Consider the following 16,507-nt stretch of genomic DNA (forward strand, 5'->3'; position numbering starts at 1 on the left):
TCTCATCCCCATAGACTCTGTCTTGGCCCAGAAGCCCCAAGTCCTCACTGTGTCCATCACCCAAGGGGGGGAGGCTGAGGAGGGAGTTCAGGGTCATGTGTCTTAGGTGTTAGTGGGGGGAAGGGAGGAAGGACAGAAGAGTCCCACCTTCCCCCGGCTTTCCCCCTGCATGCTTCTCAGGGCCTTTGAGGTCTGGGTTGGGGGAATGTCTTGGTATCCTGGAGGCCTGCTGGTGGGTGAGTCAGGCTGGGAAAAGCCTGGAGTCTTAATGACCTGGCGTGGGTGGAGCCCATCCCTTTCATCTTGGGATCTCTAAGCACCTGGTAGAGTCAAAGCCATTAATCCTCTGGGGAGCCAGCCTTATAGACATTAGAGGTATGATCTGGGGAAGCCACAGGCTCTCTTGAACCTCTCTTCCCTTTAGGGGGTGCCAGGTGGCCATGTGGCATCCCTCCTAAGAGGGCTCTCTGTGCCTCAGGCCAGGCCCTGGCTCACCTTCCCCACAAGCCAGTTGTCCTGTAGCCTGTATCTCACTGGTCAGTTTGTTTGAAACAGAGCCATCTCATTGGCCATCAGCTGGACCTCCCTTCCTGCCGGCCCTCTGGCTCTGCACCTTGCTGGCAGGATCCTCCCTCTGCCGCCCCCCCCCCCCTCCCATTGGCATCCGTCCCAGAGCCTAGCCAGGGCAATACAGAAGCTGAAGAGGGGAGGGCCTTGGGCTCCACAGGGTTGAACCTCCCCTGGCTTCATGGCCCAGGCTCAGCTCAGCCCTGCTGCCTCTCTAGCCTGTGGTCCATGGAAGCAGACATTACCGTTGGGCTCCCCCTCCCCATCTTCCCCTTTTCTAAGTAAGGGGGAGGTGGCCTACGGTCACCTTCCCATCCTGCCCCAGCCAGGACCTTCCCCGCCCTTCTGGGCAGCTACAAACAGCAGGGAATCTGAGTCAGGCCCTCGCTTGCTCGCCCCTCCCCAGCCCCCGCCTCCCTGTGGCAGCTGAGGTTGAACCCCTGCCAAGGGGCCGCCCCTGAGGAGGGAAACCGGGGGAGTGAGCGGGAGCTGGGCTGCTCAGAGCAGGGTCAGCCAGCCAGAGCAGGGCTCAGATGCTGACATGCCAGGAGAGGGGAGCTGACTCCCTCTAGCCCGTGAGCCTAGCCTTCCTGGGAGTGCTCCCCTCTGAACCCCCCACTCAGGTCCAGCCCTGTCTGGACTGGAAATCAGAAAGCTGGAGGAAGAGGGCTGTGGAGGTGAGCCCTGAGAGAGAGGGGTGGGGTCTGAGGGTAGAGCTGGGGACTGCTCTTTTGGGAACAGGCCCCGGAACTCCCTCAGAGAGGGAGGGGGCAAGGAAGGGGAAGAAGGACTGGCTCTGAGCTGGCCTTGCCTTTCAGTACCATGATGTGTGCCCAGGTGCCCAGCAGGGCTTCTAGGGGGTAGGGGACGGGGACTATCTTCCTTTCTTCTTGTTCCTTGGGGAGAGTGGGGTGGGGGGGAGTAGTAGAGAGGAGAAGGGCCCATTGATGGGAGAGGAGGGGCACCTTCTTTCACTAGAATGAATGAAGTTTATCTGATCTCTCCTCTAGACCCTTGGCCTCCTACTGAGGCTTTGAAAAAGTCTCCTTTGTGCTGGGGCCCCCACTGGGGAATGATCACTTAGCACCCTCTGCATCCACCCCAATGCTCCTGGATGGAGTTCCAGTCCTCTGCTTCCTGCCACCCGACAGCCTTCTCCAGCCTTCTTTTCCCATCCTCTCTGGCACTCTCTGTCTCAATGTGTTTGCCTTGGATCTCTTAGCAAGGCCCTAGATGGAGGCTGTTTGTTACCAGGCAGGAAAAGTAGGGCTAGCCCCAGGCTGGCTGATGGGAGGCCTCAGGGCTTGTTGTCCCCTTTCACATGGCTCCGGAGGGCTCCCTTTCTGAGGGGGGGGGGGGGGAAGCAAGAGAGTGCTTGCTTGCCAGTGCCAAAGCTGTCAGTCATAGGAACAAGGTTCAGGAGTTGTGGGCCTATCCTGAGAGAGAGGTCTCCTACAATCTGAGGGGCATCTAGGGCTCCAGGGACTTTGGAGTCATTTGCAACTGGGACTGGCTCCTGCTTTACTTCCCATCAGGACACAGGAGAGAAACCTTTTGTTAGTGAACCTTTTGGTGGAGAGAGGAAAGGGTGGGCCAGCAGTCTTTTTCTCCTATCTCTCCCCTCTTTCTGATGAGGAGGAGGAAGAAAGGAAAGGGTTGTTAACCTCCATTAACTGGGCCCCAAGGCCTGTATTAGAGCAAAGAAAACCTCAGGTAGGTCTGGATCTGGGCTCAGTCCAACCACAATTGCTGTCTCTTCTCAAGGGATCTGCTTCCTTTGGGACTAACATGCCTTTTTTTCTGCCCCCTCTGAATCCCTTAAAGGAGGAGGTTCGGTCTAAGCTACAAGAGGTGTTGAGGGCTTGCTCTCACTTTTGGAAGGATGGCATGAGGATTGAGTGAAGGATCTGGGGATGTTTAACTTGGAGAAGAGAAGATCCAGGAAGGCCATTTTTACCATGTTCAAGTATTTGGAGCATGTGCCCTATAGGGCAGATGGGAGCAAGGAAAGTCACCAAGAAGCAAACTTCAGCTCTGTCTTTGAGAAAAACCCTTTACACCAACGAGAGCACTCCAGGAATGGCATGGGCTGCTTGAGGAAATGCTAGCGGGGCTTTGAACTAAGACTGGTTATAAAGGGGGCTCCTGCCCTGGGAGAGCTTTTCCAGCTCCACAATTCTCTGAGAAAGGGGACCTGGGACTTAAGTTCACAGAATGGAGACTCTTAACAACACTAGAGCTTGTAGCATTTTTTATCCCGGGGAAAAGGAAAGAGGGGAAGACGGGTAAAACTAAGCATATCCCCCAGTACAATAGTCTGTGCCACATTCCACGCTCTCCTCCCCACCTCTTTGAAAAAGAAGAGGGAGCATGCATTCTCCAATCTCTTCTTTGGGTCATTACTTTTATGTGGGCTCATTAGAACAAGTATTTGTTCACAAACTTGTCCCTTTATCTTGGGCAGCATGAAGAGAGACCAAGCTTCCAGGAGGCAGTCTTCCTCCTATACTCTGCCTTGGTCCAACCTCATCTGACTATTGTGTGTGTTCTGTTCTGGGCACCACAGTTTAATAAAGACATTGATCTCCTGGAGAGAGTCCAGAAGAGGTCATGAGGATGGTGTGGGGCCTTGAGTCAAAGGGATTGGGGATATTTAGCCTAGAAAAGAAAAGCTATGAGAGAACAGTAGAGGAAGGCTTTTTTCAAGTTTTGGAAGAACTGAATTTTTTTTTAAACATTTATTAATATTCATTTTTAACATGGTTACATGATTCATGCTCCTACTTTCCCCTTCACCCCCCACACTCCCCTCACCCATGGCCAATGCACATTTCCACTGGTTTTAACATGTGTCATTGATCAAGATCTATTTCCAAATTGTTGATAGTTGCATTGGTGTGGTAGTTTCGAGTCTACATCCCCAATCATGTCCACCTCAACCCATGCGTTCAAGCAGTTGTTTTTCTTCTGTGTTTCCTCTCCTACAGTCCTTCCTCTGAATGTGGGTAGCATTCTTTACCATAAATCCCTCAGAGTTGTCCTGGGTCATTGCATTGCTGCTGGTACAGAAGTCCATTGCATTCTATTTTACCACAGCATATCAGTCTCTGTGTACAGTGTTCTTCTGGCTCTGCTCCTTTCATTATGCATCAATTCCTGGAGGTCTTTCCAGTTTACCTGGAATTCCTCCAGTTTATTATTCCTTTGAGCACAATAGTATTCCATCACCAGCAGATACCACAATTTGTTCAGCCATTCCCCAGTTGAAGGACATACCCTCCTTTTCCAAAGAACTGAATTTTTGTGGACGAGGAGCTAGATTGGTTTGGTCTTGTCCCAGAAGGCAGAATCAGGAGCCAAGCTACAAGAAGGCAAAATGAACCTTGATGTTAGGGAAAACTTGCTAAGAATGAGAGCTGCCCAGGAAGTGAAGCTGGGTGGCTACTCGCCCCATAAATTAGAGTGGGAATTCCTTTGGATTTTCGGTTGAACTATCTGCTCACTAAGGTCCCTTCTAACTCCTAGATTATTTGATTCTGTCATCATATCCCTATTTGTCCTCATGCCAGAATTGAGACACTTTATGATGGGCTCAAATATGAACCAGATTTGGCCCACTACTAGTTTTTGAATGGGCGATAAGCTAAGAATGGCTTTTACATTTTAGAATTAGGTTTCACAAGCCATTCTTCACTTACAGGCTTCCTCTAAACAAGCATCAGGCTGGATTTGGCCTTCAGGCCAGAGTTTGTCTGGCTCCGATGTCCCCAGTCTAGACCATCCCTGTGCCTCCAAGGGCTTCCTCTCCAAAGTTTAGCATCCTATGCCTTCCAGAGGTGCTTTGAGCCCAGTGGAGGGGAAGAATGGAGGAGCTTTTTCTTGTAGGAGCAGGGCTCAGTTTTCCTTATGACCATGACCTGCCCTCCAAGTCCCTGTTCTTGCTACTGACCATTTCCTCACCTAGTGAAGAGTTCCCTCATTCCTTTGGAGAGGCTACACTTGGTTTGGGATCAGAAAAGCTGAATTAGAATTCTAGTCACTAAATGGCCCTAGACAAGACCTTTAACCTTCTTGAGCCTATCTAACCTCACAGGGGTGTTGTGAATCCTAGAGCAGTGATGAGCAAATTTTTTAAAAAGGGGCCAAAGGCAAGGAAGTGCTCCTCTGTCAGTCTGTTTCTAAGGCAACCCTTTGGAAGTTTCATTGTATTGTATCCTACTCGTTGTATTTGTCAGGCTAGAAATAATGTCGAATGGCCTGCAGGCCGTAGTTTTGCCCATCACTGCCCTAGAGACATGAGACACCATTATTAACTTGCTCTCATGTTTCTGGTGGGATTCAGATGGAAGTAGTCCTAAGACAAGTCAGTATCCTGCTCTTGGACCATTGACTATTGAACAGATGTATAAAGTAATTCCTTCTTGTCATTGACTAAACATAGGAGGCTAGGACCCAAGGGCACATGGTACTGGTGGTGGTGACATGTATCTCCTGTTCCCATGATCCTCGGTTAAGTCTCTGTATTTTGAAGATTTTTGTTCCATATAACTTGGGGAGTCTGAATGTTTGACCAGGTGATATTCATTAAAAACATTGTTCTGAGTTTTTCCATGAATTGTTGTGGCTGAGTGGTAGTGGGCAGTGGGTCAGTCTGTCCCTGGACAGTCTCTTGTCTGAATTCTGTAGAATACTCTATAGAACATAGAGAACTGAGATGGCTGTCACTGTGCAGGAAACTGCAACCAATGTAGCTTTCCAAAAGACACTGCCAGAAGCTGGAAGCAAGGGCAGCTAATGAAATGAGAGCAAGAACCCAGGCCAGCTGAGGGTCCAGGGCCCGTAATGGGGAGTGCAGCCTGAGAAAATTGAGGGCAGTCGAAAGAGCCAGAGCTCCCTTAGCTGTCTCAGGGAAAGGGGAAAGTGAAAGAATGCATGGGACTGACCCCTCTGGTGAACGGGATGGAGAGAGAACAGGTGATAGCAGGATGAAAGGGCTCTCACTTTGCTTCTTTCAGGGGCCATGGCCTTTGGACTGGAAAGATGAAAATACAAATGGCTAATAGGAGTTAGACCACCTAGAACAGTGATTCCCAAAGTGGGCGCTACTGCCTCCTGGTGGGTGCTGCAGCGATCCAGGGGGGCGGTGATGGCCACAGGTGCGTTTATCTTTCCTATTAATTGCTATTAAAATTTTAAAAAATTAATTTCCAGGGGGCTATGTAATATTTTTTTCTGGAAAGGGGGCGGCAGGCCAAAAACGTTTGGGAACCACTGCTCTAGAGGGACAATAAGAGAACACTGTTGCGGATGAGTCTGAGCCACCATCCATCTGAACTTCTTCCCCAGCTCCTGAAAGACCTGATAGACATAGGCTACTACTGCACTGTCAGTGACCTTTGAAGAGTTGAAGGGAAGCAAACAGGAGTGCTATGGTGCTGCACCAGGACAAATGTCAAAAATTTTTCTTTTTTTGTTTGTTTAAACCAGTGATTCCCAAAGTGGGCGCCACCACCCCCTGGTGGGTGCTGCAGCAATTTAACGGGGCAGGGATGGCCACAGGTGCATTTATCTTTCTTATTAATTGCTATTAAAATTTTTTAAAAATTAATTTCCAGGGGGCTAAGTCATTTTTTCTGGAAAGGGGGCGGTAGGCCAAAAAAGTTTGGGAACCACTGGTTTAAACCATTTCCTTCTATCTTAGAATCAAAACTGTGGATTGGTTCTAAGGCAGAAAAGTAGCCAGGGTTAGGCAATAGGGATTTGCCCAGGGTCACACAACTAGAAAATGTCTAAGGCCAGATTGGAATCCAGAACTACTCTTCTCCAGACCTGGCTTTCTCTCCACCGAACCACCTAGCTGTCCCAAATGTTTCCACTTTTCCAAAATGAGAAGAAAACAGAATCTGTAGGCCAGTGACATTAACTTCCATTCCTGACAGAATTCTAAAATGTGTTATGAACCTAACCCTAAAAAGGCCATGTCCTAGTTCCCCTACAGATGGCCAGATAGCTAGAGCCGGAGAGCTGCAGGTGCCCTTTAGCTCAGTGTGAGTCAAGCAGCTGCCACTCTCTTGTTGTTCTTGTGGCCTTGACAGGAATACCAACCATGTGACATGGTTGGACTCTTAAGAATAGTCATTCATGGTTTCCTGTCAGCTTGGAGGTCTCTGACGATCTGGACTGACCCTTTTGTCACTAACTTAGGTAATAGCCAAGGAGTGTGCCTCTGAAGTGTACCCGTTACAGAAGACCTGAAACCTCAGATAACAGATTTCTGATCAAAAAAGATCAAGAGTTCTTTGGGCCAAATCCATCAAAATAGATTGATTGAAAAGAGACAAATGTAGATGCTTATACCTGAGCTTAAAAAATCAACTTCCTTGTACAAAATGGAAGGAGTTAGACAAGTTGATTTGAATATGCTTAGGGGAGGGGGTTTTAGTGAATTGGAGCTGACTAGGAACTAGCAGCTAAGAAAGCTGAGGGGACCTCAAGCAGAGGTCCAGGTGGTACCCAGGACCTATGTGGGGCTGTTGATCCTTTTATTCTCTGCCCTGGGCCAGCCCCCTGAGGAAACTTGTGGTCACTTCTGGGTGCCCCATTTCAGTGAGGACAGTGAGATAGTCTGGAGAAGATGGAAAGGGAGCTGTTCAGGGAAGTCCCTCAAATTCAGGCCACAGAAAGGTCATTGGCAGGAACAAGGACCGTTAGCCTGAAGAGAAGAATTAAGGGGCACGTGAGAGCTCTCCAGGTGTTTGAAGGCAATGGGACTTACTGAGCTTATATATGAGTGGCAAAGGGGTGTGGGGTTCAAATTCTACCCGAAGACAGACCAGCTGTTGGGTAGTCTTCTCCTTGGGATGGAGCGGCTTGTTCTTCACTGGTGGTCCTCAGTCAGGCAGCATTCATCTCAGGTCATGTAGAGAGATTTCCTTTTCAGATGTGAACTCAATGGCCTTCTGGCAGGGAGACCTAGACAGAATGTTCTGGAAAAACATTTGGAGGCCTGCTCTGGCCTGGGCACACTCCAATTTGCCTCTCCCTGCAAGTTTTTGCTAAGTACCTACTGGATGGGAAAGGCCTCACTTGGGCCAGGCATCCTGGAGAAGCCCGAGCAGAAGCAGCCTTGGGCCATCAGAGCTGGAAAGAAGTTGGGGGCTGGCGAAAGGGCCATTGTGGCCCTGAGCGAGGTGGAGAGAGACTCCAGCCGAGCCCCCAAAGGACTAGGAGGGTTTGAAAAGAAGGTTGGGGATCCAGTCATTCCCCTGCCCAGGACAGAGAGAGCCTTGAACCCTTGGCAGAGGCCAGTTTGGCTATGAGGAAGTCTCCTCTTGCCTTCCTGTTTGGGGCCTCCTGTTTCCGAGGAGCTCTGCCCTTCCCTAGGGGACCCTTGCCCCCTTTCCTGCTGACTGCCCTGAACCACCAGCCCTTGGGGGAGGAATCCAGAGCCAGCCCCCTCCTGGGCCTTCTGCTGCCCTTCCGCCCTGTGCTTTCAGGCTCCTCCTTTTCTATGGCTCTTCCTCCCTCCTGTTTGTATTAGGGGCCTGGCTTGCCCTGTTGATAAGGCCTGGCGTTGGGGACTAGGTGGGGGAGGGGGCCATAAAGCAGAGCACCAGCGTCCCAGGACTCCATCCCGCAGGGGGCCTTTTGGCCCGCGCCCGGGAGGCTTCTCACTCTGCCTCCGCCTTATGTGGGAACGAGCTGAGGGCTGCTGAAGGGGCCGCAGGAGTCTGGGGGAGGATGGGGGCACAGATCTGGGAACCACACAGGTCTAGGGTTAGGCTGGAGTCTGGCCGAAGGCTCTGGCCTGGGGCCCAGGGAAGGACAGACAGTGCCAGTGTGGTCAGGCAGGTGCTGAGGACAGTTGGGGGGGGGCATAGAGGGCAGCGGCCAGGGTTTGGGGCTACCAGAGGCTTCTGTAAATACACTCCACCCACCCAGTTCCTCTGTTTACGTCCATGTGTCCAGCTGCCAAATATCCGGAGGTGTGGCTCCCCGGGCTTCCTCCCCGGCCCCCCAGTGACAGGGGCATGGGCTCCTCTCCGATGGGGCCCACAAGAGGAAGGGCAGAAAGGAGTGGAGCCGCCTGGCGAGAGGGAGATAAGGCGGCAGGCCAGGCTTCCGCATGGCCTGTTGTTTCTTTGGGACTTTCACCAGCCACGTGACTCCCCCCCAGCCGAGGCCCCCCTTGAGCCGTTCTGGAAAGGCTCCCCCAGGTCTGCCTGTCCAGGACAAACTGGTTTTCTCTTTGCCTCATCCTGGTCCCTGGTGACATGGGCTCAGCGCCAGTATCGGTCATTGCAAAGTGCTTTGGGATCTTTTGGGGGGGGGGGTGCACAGGTGCCTCGTGCCTCCAGCCCAGGCCCAGTGCCACCAGCAGCCCACCACAAGGAGCCCAACACCGGCTCCCCAACCAGCCTGGCGGGACAGGTTGGCACTTGGGCCGGGTCACCCCACCCCCCAGCAGCTCCCCCAGCCAAACCGGTTCTCCAGGATGGAGGTTGCTGCTGGAGGGCAGTGTTGGGCCTGGCTGGCAGGAGCCTGGGATCGGTGGGAGGGACTGAGAGAGGCCTGGGCCGAGGCTCTGCCCGGGGCTCGGCAACCACACACACATGTGCGAGCTGGTCGGGACACACGTAGCGTGCCAACACGCGGGGACCCCGTGTCCCAGGCAGGCCCATGGCTGCTTAGGTAGTGCAGATGCAGCCCTGCCTGCCTTTCAAAGGAGGCTGGAGAGGGGGAAGGCTCACACTGCTGCCTGGGACCCCTGGCTCAAGGCCCATCCTCCGGGCTCACCCTTGGGGCCTCTGCTGGGTCCTTGTCTGGGGGTGGTCATCGGTTCCTGGACCCCTGCCTCTGGCCGTTCTCTTTCTTTAGAGTCTGGCCACAGCACGGGTCAGTGGGAGGCGCCCTGCCCCACGTAGAGCCTCCCTGTGCTGCAGAGCCTCCCTGTGTCTACATCTCAGGCTCCTCATCTCTAGGATGGAGCTGCCCCAGGCCTGCCTTCGTGCCAAGACCGTTGTGAGGCCCACTCAGATAAGAGACAGTCAGCGGCTTTGAAGCCCAAGGCTCGGCCTCACTGGCCTGAAGAGGAGGGGGCTCCTTCCTGGGACAGCCCCCTCATAGCACTCTCCCCACCTGTAGTAGCTGAGAGCAGGCGAGCGCAGCCCTCACACCATGTTTGGAAAGAAGAAAAAGCGGCTGGAGATCTCGGCCCCCTCGAACTTCGAGCACCGAGTGCACACAGGCTTCGACCAGCAGGAGCAGAAGTTCACGGGGCTCCCCCAGCAGTGGCAGGGGCTCATCGAGGAGTCGGCCCGGCGGCCCAAGCCCCTCATCGACCCGGCCTGCATCACCACCATCCAGCATGGGGCACCTAAGGTACGTGAGCCTGACGGACGTAGGCGACCGGTGTGACCCCAAGAGTGTTCCCTGCACCTCACATCCCTCATCCATCCCTGCCGAGCCTAGCCCAACCCGTGGATGCTGAGCTCCCACAAATCTCAGGCGCCCCGTGTGGTGTGTCCCCCAGCCCTCCCGGGGCATTGGAGCTGGCGAGGCCTCGGGCCCCAAACCCCAACTCTTGGCTCATACTGAAAGCCACATGCAGGGGAGAGGAGGGATGGGGCCATCTAGGGAGACTTGGGGTTGGGAAGTAGAAGATGCACCCAGGTTCAGATCCAGTTTCTGATGCTTTTTAGCTGTTTGCCTTTGGACAAGTTAGGGGTGCCCTCTAAGCTTCAGTTTACTTGGCTGTAAAATGGAATGTCCAGCCTTGCAATTGCCTATTCTGAACTCTCAGTAATACTGGCCACAACTCCACCCCTGGAAGTCTGTTAGGAACAAAAGATCATCATCCCCATTTTAGAGATGAGCAAACTGAGGAGGGCTTTGTCCCTAGCCTGGACAGCCAGTAGTACTCGGGGCAGTCTTGGGGCCCACCCCTCCTCCCTCTGGCCTTCCAGCCCCTGATCTCTTAACTCCCTCCCATGCCTGAAAATCAGCCCCCGGGGCAGAAGAAGGAAGGGGAGAAAATGGCAGCTACTGGAGGGAGCTTGGCTCATCCCAGGAAGGCAGAGCTGGCCCCACCTGTGGGAGCCTTTCCCATGGGGCTCCTGGGCCCGACAGACCGGTTCTGTCACATTGTAGGAGTAACGCTTCTTCCCCCTCCTGGCCAATGTGGGGAGCCAAGTTCTTCCAGTTGAGTGTCAGTCCACATCCTGGAGGCCAGTGGTTGCTGGTGCTTGGGAAGGAGTGCAATTAGACTCCTTCATTCCCCGTGTAGACCTTCCAGTCATCCCTGGTGTAGACCCTCTGGAATCCCCTTCCACTCCCCTGGGGCCCCTCCTCACATGCTCCTTCCCCGCTGTCTCCATTCCTTCAGGCTTTGCTCCTTCCCCAGCTCTCCCTGGTGTTGGGAATGCTGCTGAAATTGGGGTCTGCACCAAAGGGAGCAGGAGTATCAGGTCCTGGTCCTCGCTGTAATGGGGCGAGTACCTGATGAGTCCCAGGGCCTCTCAAGGGTTTGGCCACAGCCCAGCAGTTCGAGAATCCCATAGCCTAGACCTGTGGAGCTGGGAGGGGCCTAGAGACCCCCGGGCCAGCCTCTGAGGAGCTCAGAGATGCCCTCCTTCTGGGGGGGAAGGCGCCACCCGCCCACCCACCAGCACGAAGGACCTGCTGGCTGTGCCTCGTGTCCCACTCCCCGTGTCTGTCATTGCCGTGTGCCATCTCATTCATTCTCTGTTTCTGTGTTGTCTCTGCACGTTTGTGTCGGTCCATCGTGTCTCCTCCCATGGGAGATGCTCGCTCCTCTCCTACCTCCTCCTCCACATCCTGCCCCTTCCTGCTGGCGAACCCCAAGACCATCGTTCGGGGGAGCAAGGGCTCGAAGGATGGGGCCCTCACGCTGCTGTTGGACGAGTTTGAGAACATGTCTGTGACCCGATCCAACTCCCTTCGACGGGATAGCCCACCCCCACCCCTGCCTGGTCCTCCAGCCCCACACCATGGCCCACCTCATCAGGAGAACGGGCTGACTGAGGCCGAGGGGACGGGGGTCCGTGCTCGGGCCCAGGACAAGGGACACCCAGACTCTGGGGGCAGAGGTCCGGCGGAGGGGCGGAATCGAGGAGCCGGGCGCAGGGATCACGGTGCTGGCGGCAGCGAGGCGAGGCGGGACGGGATGGAGAAGAGGCCCAAGTCATCAGGGGAGGGAGCTTCGGGCCAGCCAGGGAGCCCCCAGCCACCCCGGGACAAACGACCCCTCTCGGGGCCTGACGTCCGGACCCCACGGCCCCCAGGTCCAGGAGGTGGGCTGAAGTCATCGGCCGGAAGGCCCTTTAACACATACCCGCGTGCTGACTCGGACCACCCCACAAGGGGCACGGGGCCCCAGGTAACCAAGGCTAGCCCCTCTCCCACCTTGCTCCAGTCCACCCCCTCCTCCCACCCCCTCCACTCCCTACTACCCTCTCTGACTCCAGGAGACCAGGAGGCCTGTTTATAGCGGGCCTCCACCCTGACTTGGTGTCTTCCAGTCTCCCTGCCCTTTCCCTCCTCCATCTCATCTGTTTGTTTACCACAAACCAGGGAGTCGGGGCCCAGAGGACCCCCTCCCACTACTCCATGGTCAGTGGGGCTGGTGGGGCTATCTGCTGACCTGGTACTTCTCTCTTTTCTGTTTCAGGGAGAGCCCCATAATCCTGCCCCTAATGGTCCCTCCACAGGAGGCCTTCCTCCACACTCCGCCAGGCCGCTGCCCCGTGCTGCCAGGGGCCCAGAGCCTGCCCCTGCCCCAGGTACCCTGAGCCCACACTCCTCAGAACCCCAGCTGGCTTCTCGTGTCCCCCCTGCTTCAGCCCAGCCTGCTGTGCCCCCATCAGGACCCCGCTCGCCCCAGAGGGAACCCCAGAGGGTGTCCCATGAACAGTTCCGAGCTGCATTGCAGCTTGTGGTGGACCCAGGTGACCCTCGGTCCTACCTGGAGAACTTCATCAAAATCGGCGAGGGTTCCACGGGCATTGTGTGCATCGCCACTGTCCGAAGCAGCGGCAAGCTGGTCGCCGTGAAGAAGATGGACCTTCGGAAACAGCAGCGACGAGAGCTTCTCTTTAACGAGGTGGGGAATTAGGAGGGAGAGCGGTTATTGGGGACAGAGGGAAGGGCCCCAGCTGGAGGGTTTTGGTCTCCATAGAGGTGGAATTGGGGCCGCCTCTGTCCCCCACTTCGCCATGCTCCCTTCCGGCTCCCTTTTTCTTCAAGGCCTTCTGGATGCTGTCGCTCCTTCTAGACTCTCAGCCGAGTCTTCCTGCCTGTCCTCTCCTCCGTCTCTTGTCACACAGCATCCCAGGCCTGAGTAGTCTCTGAGAGGGCCTGAGCCTTCCTGCCTTCAGACCTCTCCAGGGCAGACGGAGTCTTTCGCATCCTGGTATCCTTGCCTCTCCTCGAGGGGGCCGGGCCGGGGCCAGACGAGAGTGCAGAAGGAGCTGGCAGGCCCTGGTTCTTCCATTCCTCCCCCTGACCAGACCCCCTGGGGGCCCTCCTACCCTCTTACAGGTGGTCATCATGCGGGATTACCAGCATGAGAATGTGGTGCAGATGTACAACAGCTACCTGGTTGGAGACGAGCTCTGGGTGGTCATGGAGTTCCTGGAAGGGGGAGCCCTCACGGACATCGTCACCCACACCAGGTATTGAGGGGAGATGGGGCACTGCCAGGGCCCCTCGGCCACCCCAGCCTTTCACCCTCTCCTCCACGCGGGGGCTCCCCTCAGGCAGGGGCCTCCCTTCAGCTGGATCTCGCCATTTCCCCAGGATGAATGAGGAGCAGATCGCTGCCGTGTGCCTCGCTGTCCTGAAGGCTCTGTCTGTGCTTCATGCCCAGGGTGTGATCCACCGGGACATCAAGAGTGACTCCATCCTGCTGACCCATGACGGGCGGGTACGGGAAGGGCGGGCACGGCGTGCCAAGAGGCTGAGAAGGCCATTGGCAGCAACCGGACGACTGTGGGCCCTGATCCTTCACCCTCCCTTGTCAGTCCCCTCAGGACAGGCCACTCCCCTGCCTTACACAGTGGCATCTGGTGAGCCTGGGAGAGCCTGTTGGGTGTCCTGGAGCAAATCCAGGGGCTTAGACTTAGCCTAAAGCAGAGCATACTGTGGCTTCCCCATCCTCCGTCTCTGAGGAAGGAGCTCCTTGGAGGCAGGGTGAGGTGCTAGAGGATTGGGTTTGAAGCCAAGAAAACCCGGGCTCAAATCTCCCGTAAGGCACCCAGTGACCCTAAACAAGTCACTTCCCTTCTGAGCCTCATCTGTGACAAGGACACACACAGTCTTTGAGTACTTCCCCTAGAGCCACTTGCAGGGCACCGGGCCTAAGCAGCTCCTTCTCTGGCCCAGAGCAGGCAGTCCCTTATCCTGTGTAGGCAATACTGCCTTCTTCTTCCTCCAACTCTTCTCCCTGCTCCTATTCCACCCCAGGTGAAGCTCTCTGACTTCGGCTTCTGCGCCCAAGTGAACAAAGAGGTACCCAGGAGGAAGTCTCTGGTGGGCACCCCCTACTGGATGGCTCCTGAGCTCATCTCCCGCCTGCCCTATGGGCCAGAGGTGAGGGCAAGGAACGCCCCCAAAGGAGAGAGACAGAGAGAGAAGAAAGTTCTAGAGCGAGCTTCTGGAGAGAGTGTGGTGTGTGGGAGGGGGTTTGAGAGGAGTGGGCAGGAGGAGGAGAGAGGGCTGAAAAGTACAACTTAGTCTGTCTCCGTGGCCTCTCCACCAAAGCTTCCTTCTCCCCTTCCCAGGTGGATATATGGTCCCTAGGAGTCATGGTCATTGAGATGGTAGATGGGGAGCCCCCTTACTTCAATGAGCCTCCCCTGAAGGCCATGAAGATGATCCGGGACAACCTGCCCCCTAAACTGAAGAACCTCCACAAGGTGAGCGAGTCCCCTGGGCAGACAGCCTCTCCCTCACCCTGCTGCAGCCAGAGGCAGGGCACGTGCCTTTGCGATAGAGAAATAGCAGCAGCCACTGGGGATGGAGAGAGACAGAGATAGCTGGACACTGGGGAGAGGGGAGGCACTCATCAGGAGAGACAGAAGGAAGGCCTTGGGGCCAGACTGGGCTCCTCAGTCCTTCCTCTCTTTCCCACTGCAGGTTTCCCCCTCCCTGAAAGGCTTCCTGGATCGACTGCTGGTGCGGGATCCGGCCCAGAGAGCCACAGCCAGTGAACTGTTGAAGCACCCTTTCCTGGGCAAGGCGGGCCCCCCAGCCAGCATCGTCCCCCTCATGCGCCAGAATCGCATGAGATGAGACTGGACAGCCCGTGGCCCTTCCCCTTACCAAAGATGCCCCTCACAGGGAGGAGCACCCAGCCTAGAGTGGGTGGGGAGGTGGTGGGACAGACTCCTCCTCACTCACAACAGGGGAAAGGATCCAGGGGTGACCCCCAACCCCCTGTCCTCCCCTCTCAGCATTTGCTAGATGCCTTCTGGCAGATGGACCTGGAACTGGAAGGACTTGGCCTGTGGCACTCCATGGGTCCTTCAGACCCTTCCGGGGAACTCAACTACTGAGTTTCAGTTTTGATTTTTTGATGTTTTTAAATAACGCCTTGGGACCGAGGGCATCTAGGGTCTCTCTTGGAGCCAAGACCCCATCCCCCTTTGCCTTGATTCAGGGGCCAGTCAGCTTGACACTGGAAATTGGAAGGCAAGGAGAGAGCGGCCTCTGTGCCCTCTGAGCCCCCCAGCGCAAGGATGGAGCTGGGGCTCCCGGGAGCCGACACTACAGGAGGAAGGGCATCGAGCGGAAAGAAGGAAGGAAGGGTTTTCTGTCTGGGGAGCCGTTTCTTGAATCACTGTGTTGTGTGTCTGCACATGTCTGCACTGGATGCTTGTTCTCGTGTGTGTCTGGGGGCTCGTGTGTGTGCTCGTGGCTGGCTGGCTGGCTGGCGCGAAGGGGCGTTGGCACACACAGTGTGCGGAAGCCTGTTAACTTCCCCAACTCCAGGCCAGTCTGGGGAATGATTGGGAGTGTCTGGTGAACTAGACTGCCTTCACCTGCCTCTCCTCTGCTGATGTCTGATGCCTGGGAGGTTCGGGGAGCCTCTCTCCACTGTGGCCTCTGCTGAGAATACTACTGTGCTCCTGTGGGACCCTCTTTTTTTAAAAGAGCTATTTATATTGCCATTTCATAAGAAACCCCCAGCTGGGGGGGGGATCCTCCAGGAGCCAGAGCCCTGGGGCCTGTGCCGTTGAGTTTGGTTTGGGAAAGCCACGCTGCAGGCCTGGACCCCCATTAGTTTTACAATTAAAACGTTTTCCTTCATTTCTGAGAAAAGTGGTGGCTGAGTGTGGGTCTCTGGGATAGGGCCGCGGGTGGAAAGGGGGGAATGATGAGAGCAAGTCGTTGGCCTTTCCCTCCAGAGCCCTGGGATGAAGAAGGTCCCACGAAGATGTGGGCTTTCTTTTGGGGGGAAGCGTGGGGTAGGCCAAGCTGGAGCAGTCCTGAACCCAGGACCTTTGGGTGGTTCCCAGGAGGCCTCCAAGAGGGCCTAATCTGCCTGCAACCCTCTAAGGAGTACCATTAATTTGACCTCACTGTGAGATGGGGAAGTTTGACGAAGAGCTTCCTGGTGCTTCAATCATATTCCCTCAGTTCAAACCCTGCAGTGCATCAGGCCCCCACTTTACGTGGCCTTGGACTACGTGAGGTTCCAGGTTGGCCGAAGGCCGTGTGGAAGTAGGGGTTCCCCTTATGAGACCTTGATGGTGCTTAGAGGTGACAAAACCCCTTCCTGTGTCCGCAGAGAAGATGGCGGCAGGATCATCTCTAGGTTGCGCGCAGAAGCCAAGTGCCTCGTCTGCATCACCCGTGCTGATGTCAAAGCCAGGAAAGGAACTCACGTTTGGATTTCACCTCCAAAGAGAGGCTGTACCCC

General features: G+C 55.4%; 1 protein-coding gene across 2 annotated transcripts in view; it reads left to right on the forward strand.

Annotated features, from left to right (window-relative positions):
• The window catches only part of PAK4 (p21 (RAC1) activated kinase 4), a 28,850-nt gene extending 12,956 nt beyond the window's left edge, over window positions 1-15,894 (forward strand). Inside the window, exons 2-9 of one of the 2 annotated variants that reach the window (XM_044667399.1) lie at window positions 9,712-9,948; window positions 11,432-11,965; window positions 12,257-12,688; window positions 13,126-13,259; window positions 13,384-13,510; window positions 14,050-14,175; window positions 14,367-14,501; window positions 14,722-15,894. In XM_044667399.1, coding sequence (XP_044523334.1) covers window positions 9,745-9,948; window positions 11,432-11,965; window positions 12,257-12,688; window positions 13,126-13,259; window positions 13,384-13,510; window positions 14,050-14,175; window positions 14,367-14,501; window positions 14,722-14,877 — 1,848 coding nt within the window. In that variant the 5' untranslated portion in view covers window positions 9,712-9,744 and the 3' untranslated portion in view covers window positions 14,878-15,894. The remainder of the gene's footprint in view (window positions 1-9,711; window positions 9,949-11,431; window positions 11,966-12,256; window positions 12,689-13,125; window positions 13,260-13,383; window positions 13,511-14,049; window positions 14,176-14,366; window positions 14,502-14,721) is intronic. The other variant, XM_044667400.1, reaches the window with a different exon arrangement.
• The last annotated feature ends 613 nt before the right edge of the window (window positions 15,895-16,507 follow it).

This window comes from Gracilinanus agilis, chromosome 3 (assembly GCF_016433145.1).
Source record: "Gracilinanus agilis isolate LMUSP501 chromosome 3, AgileGrace, whole genome shotgun sequence".
NCBI lineage: Eukaryota > Metazoa > Chordata > Mammalia > Didelphimorphia > Didelphidae > Gracilinanus > Gracilinanus agilis.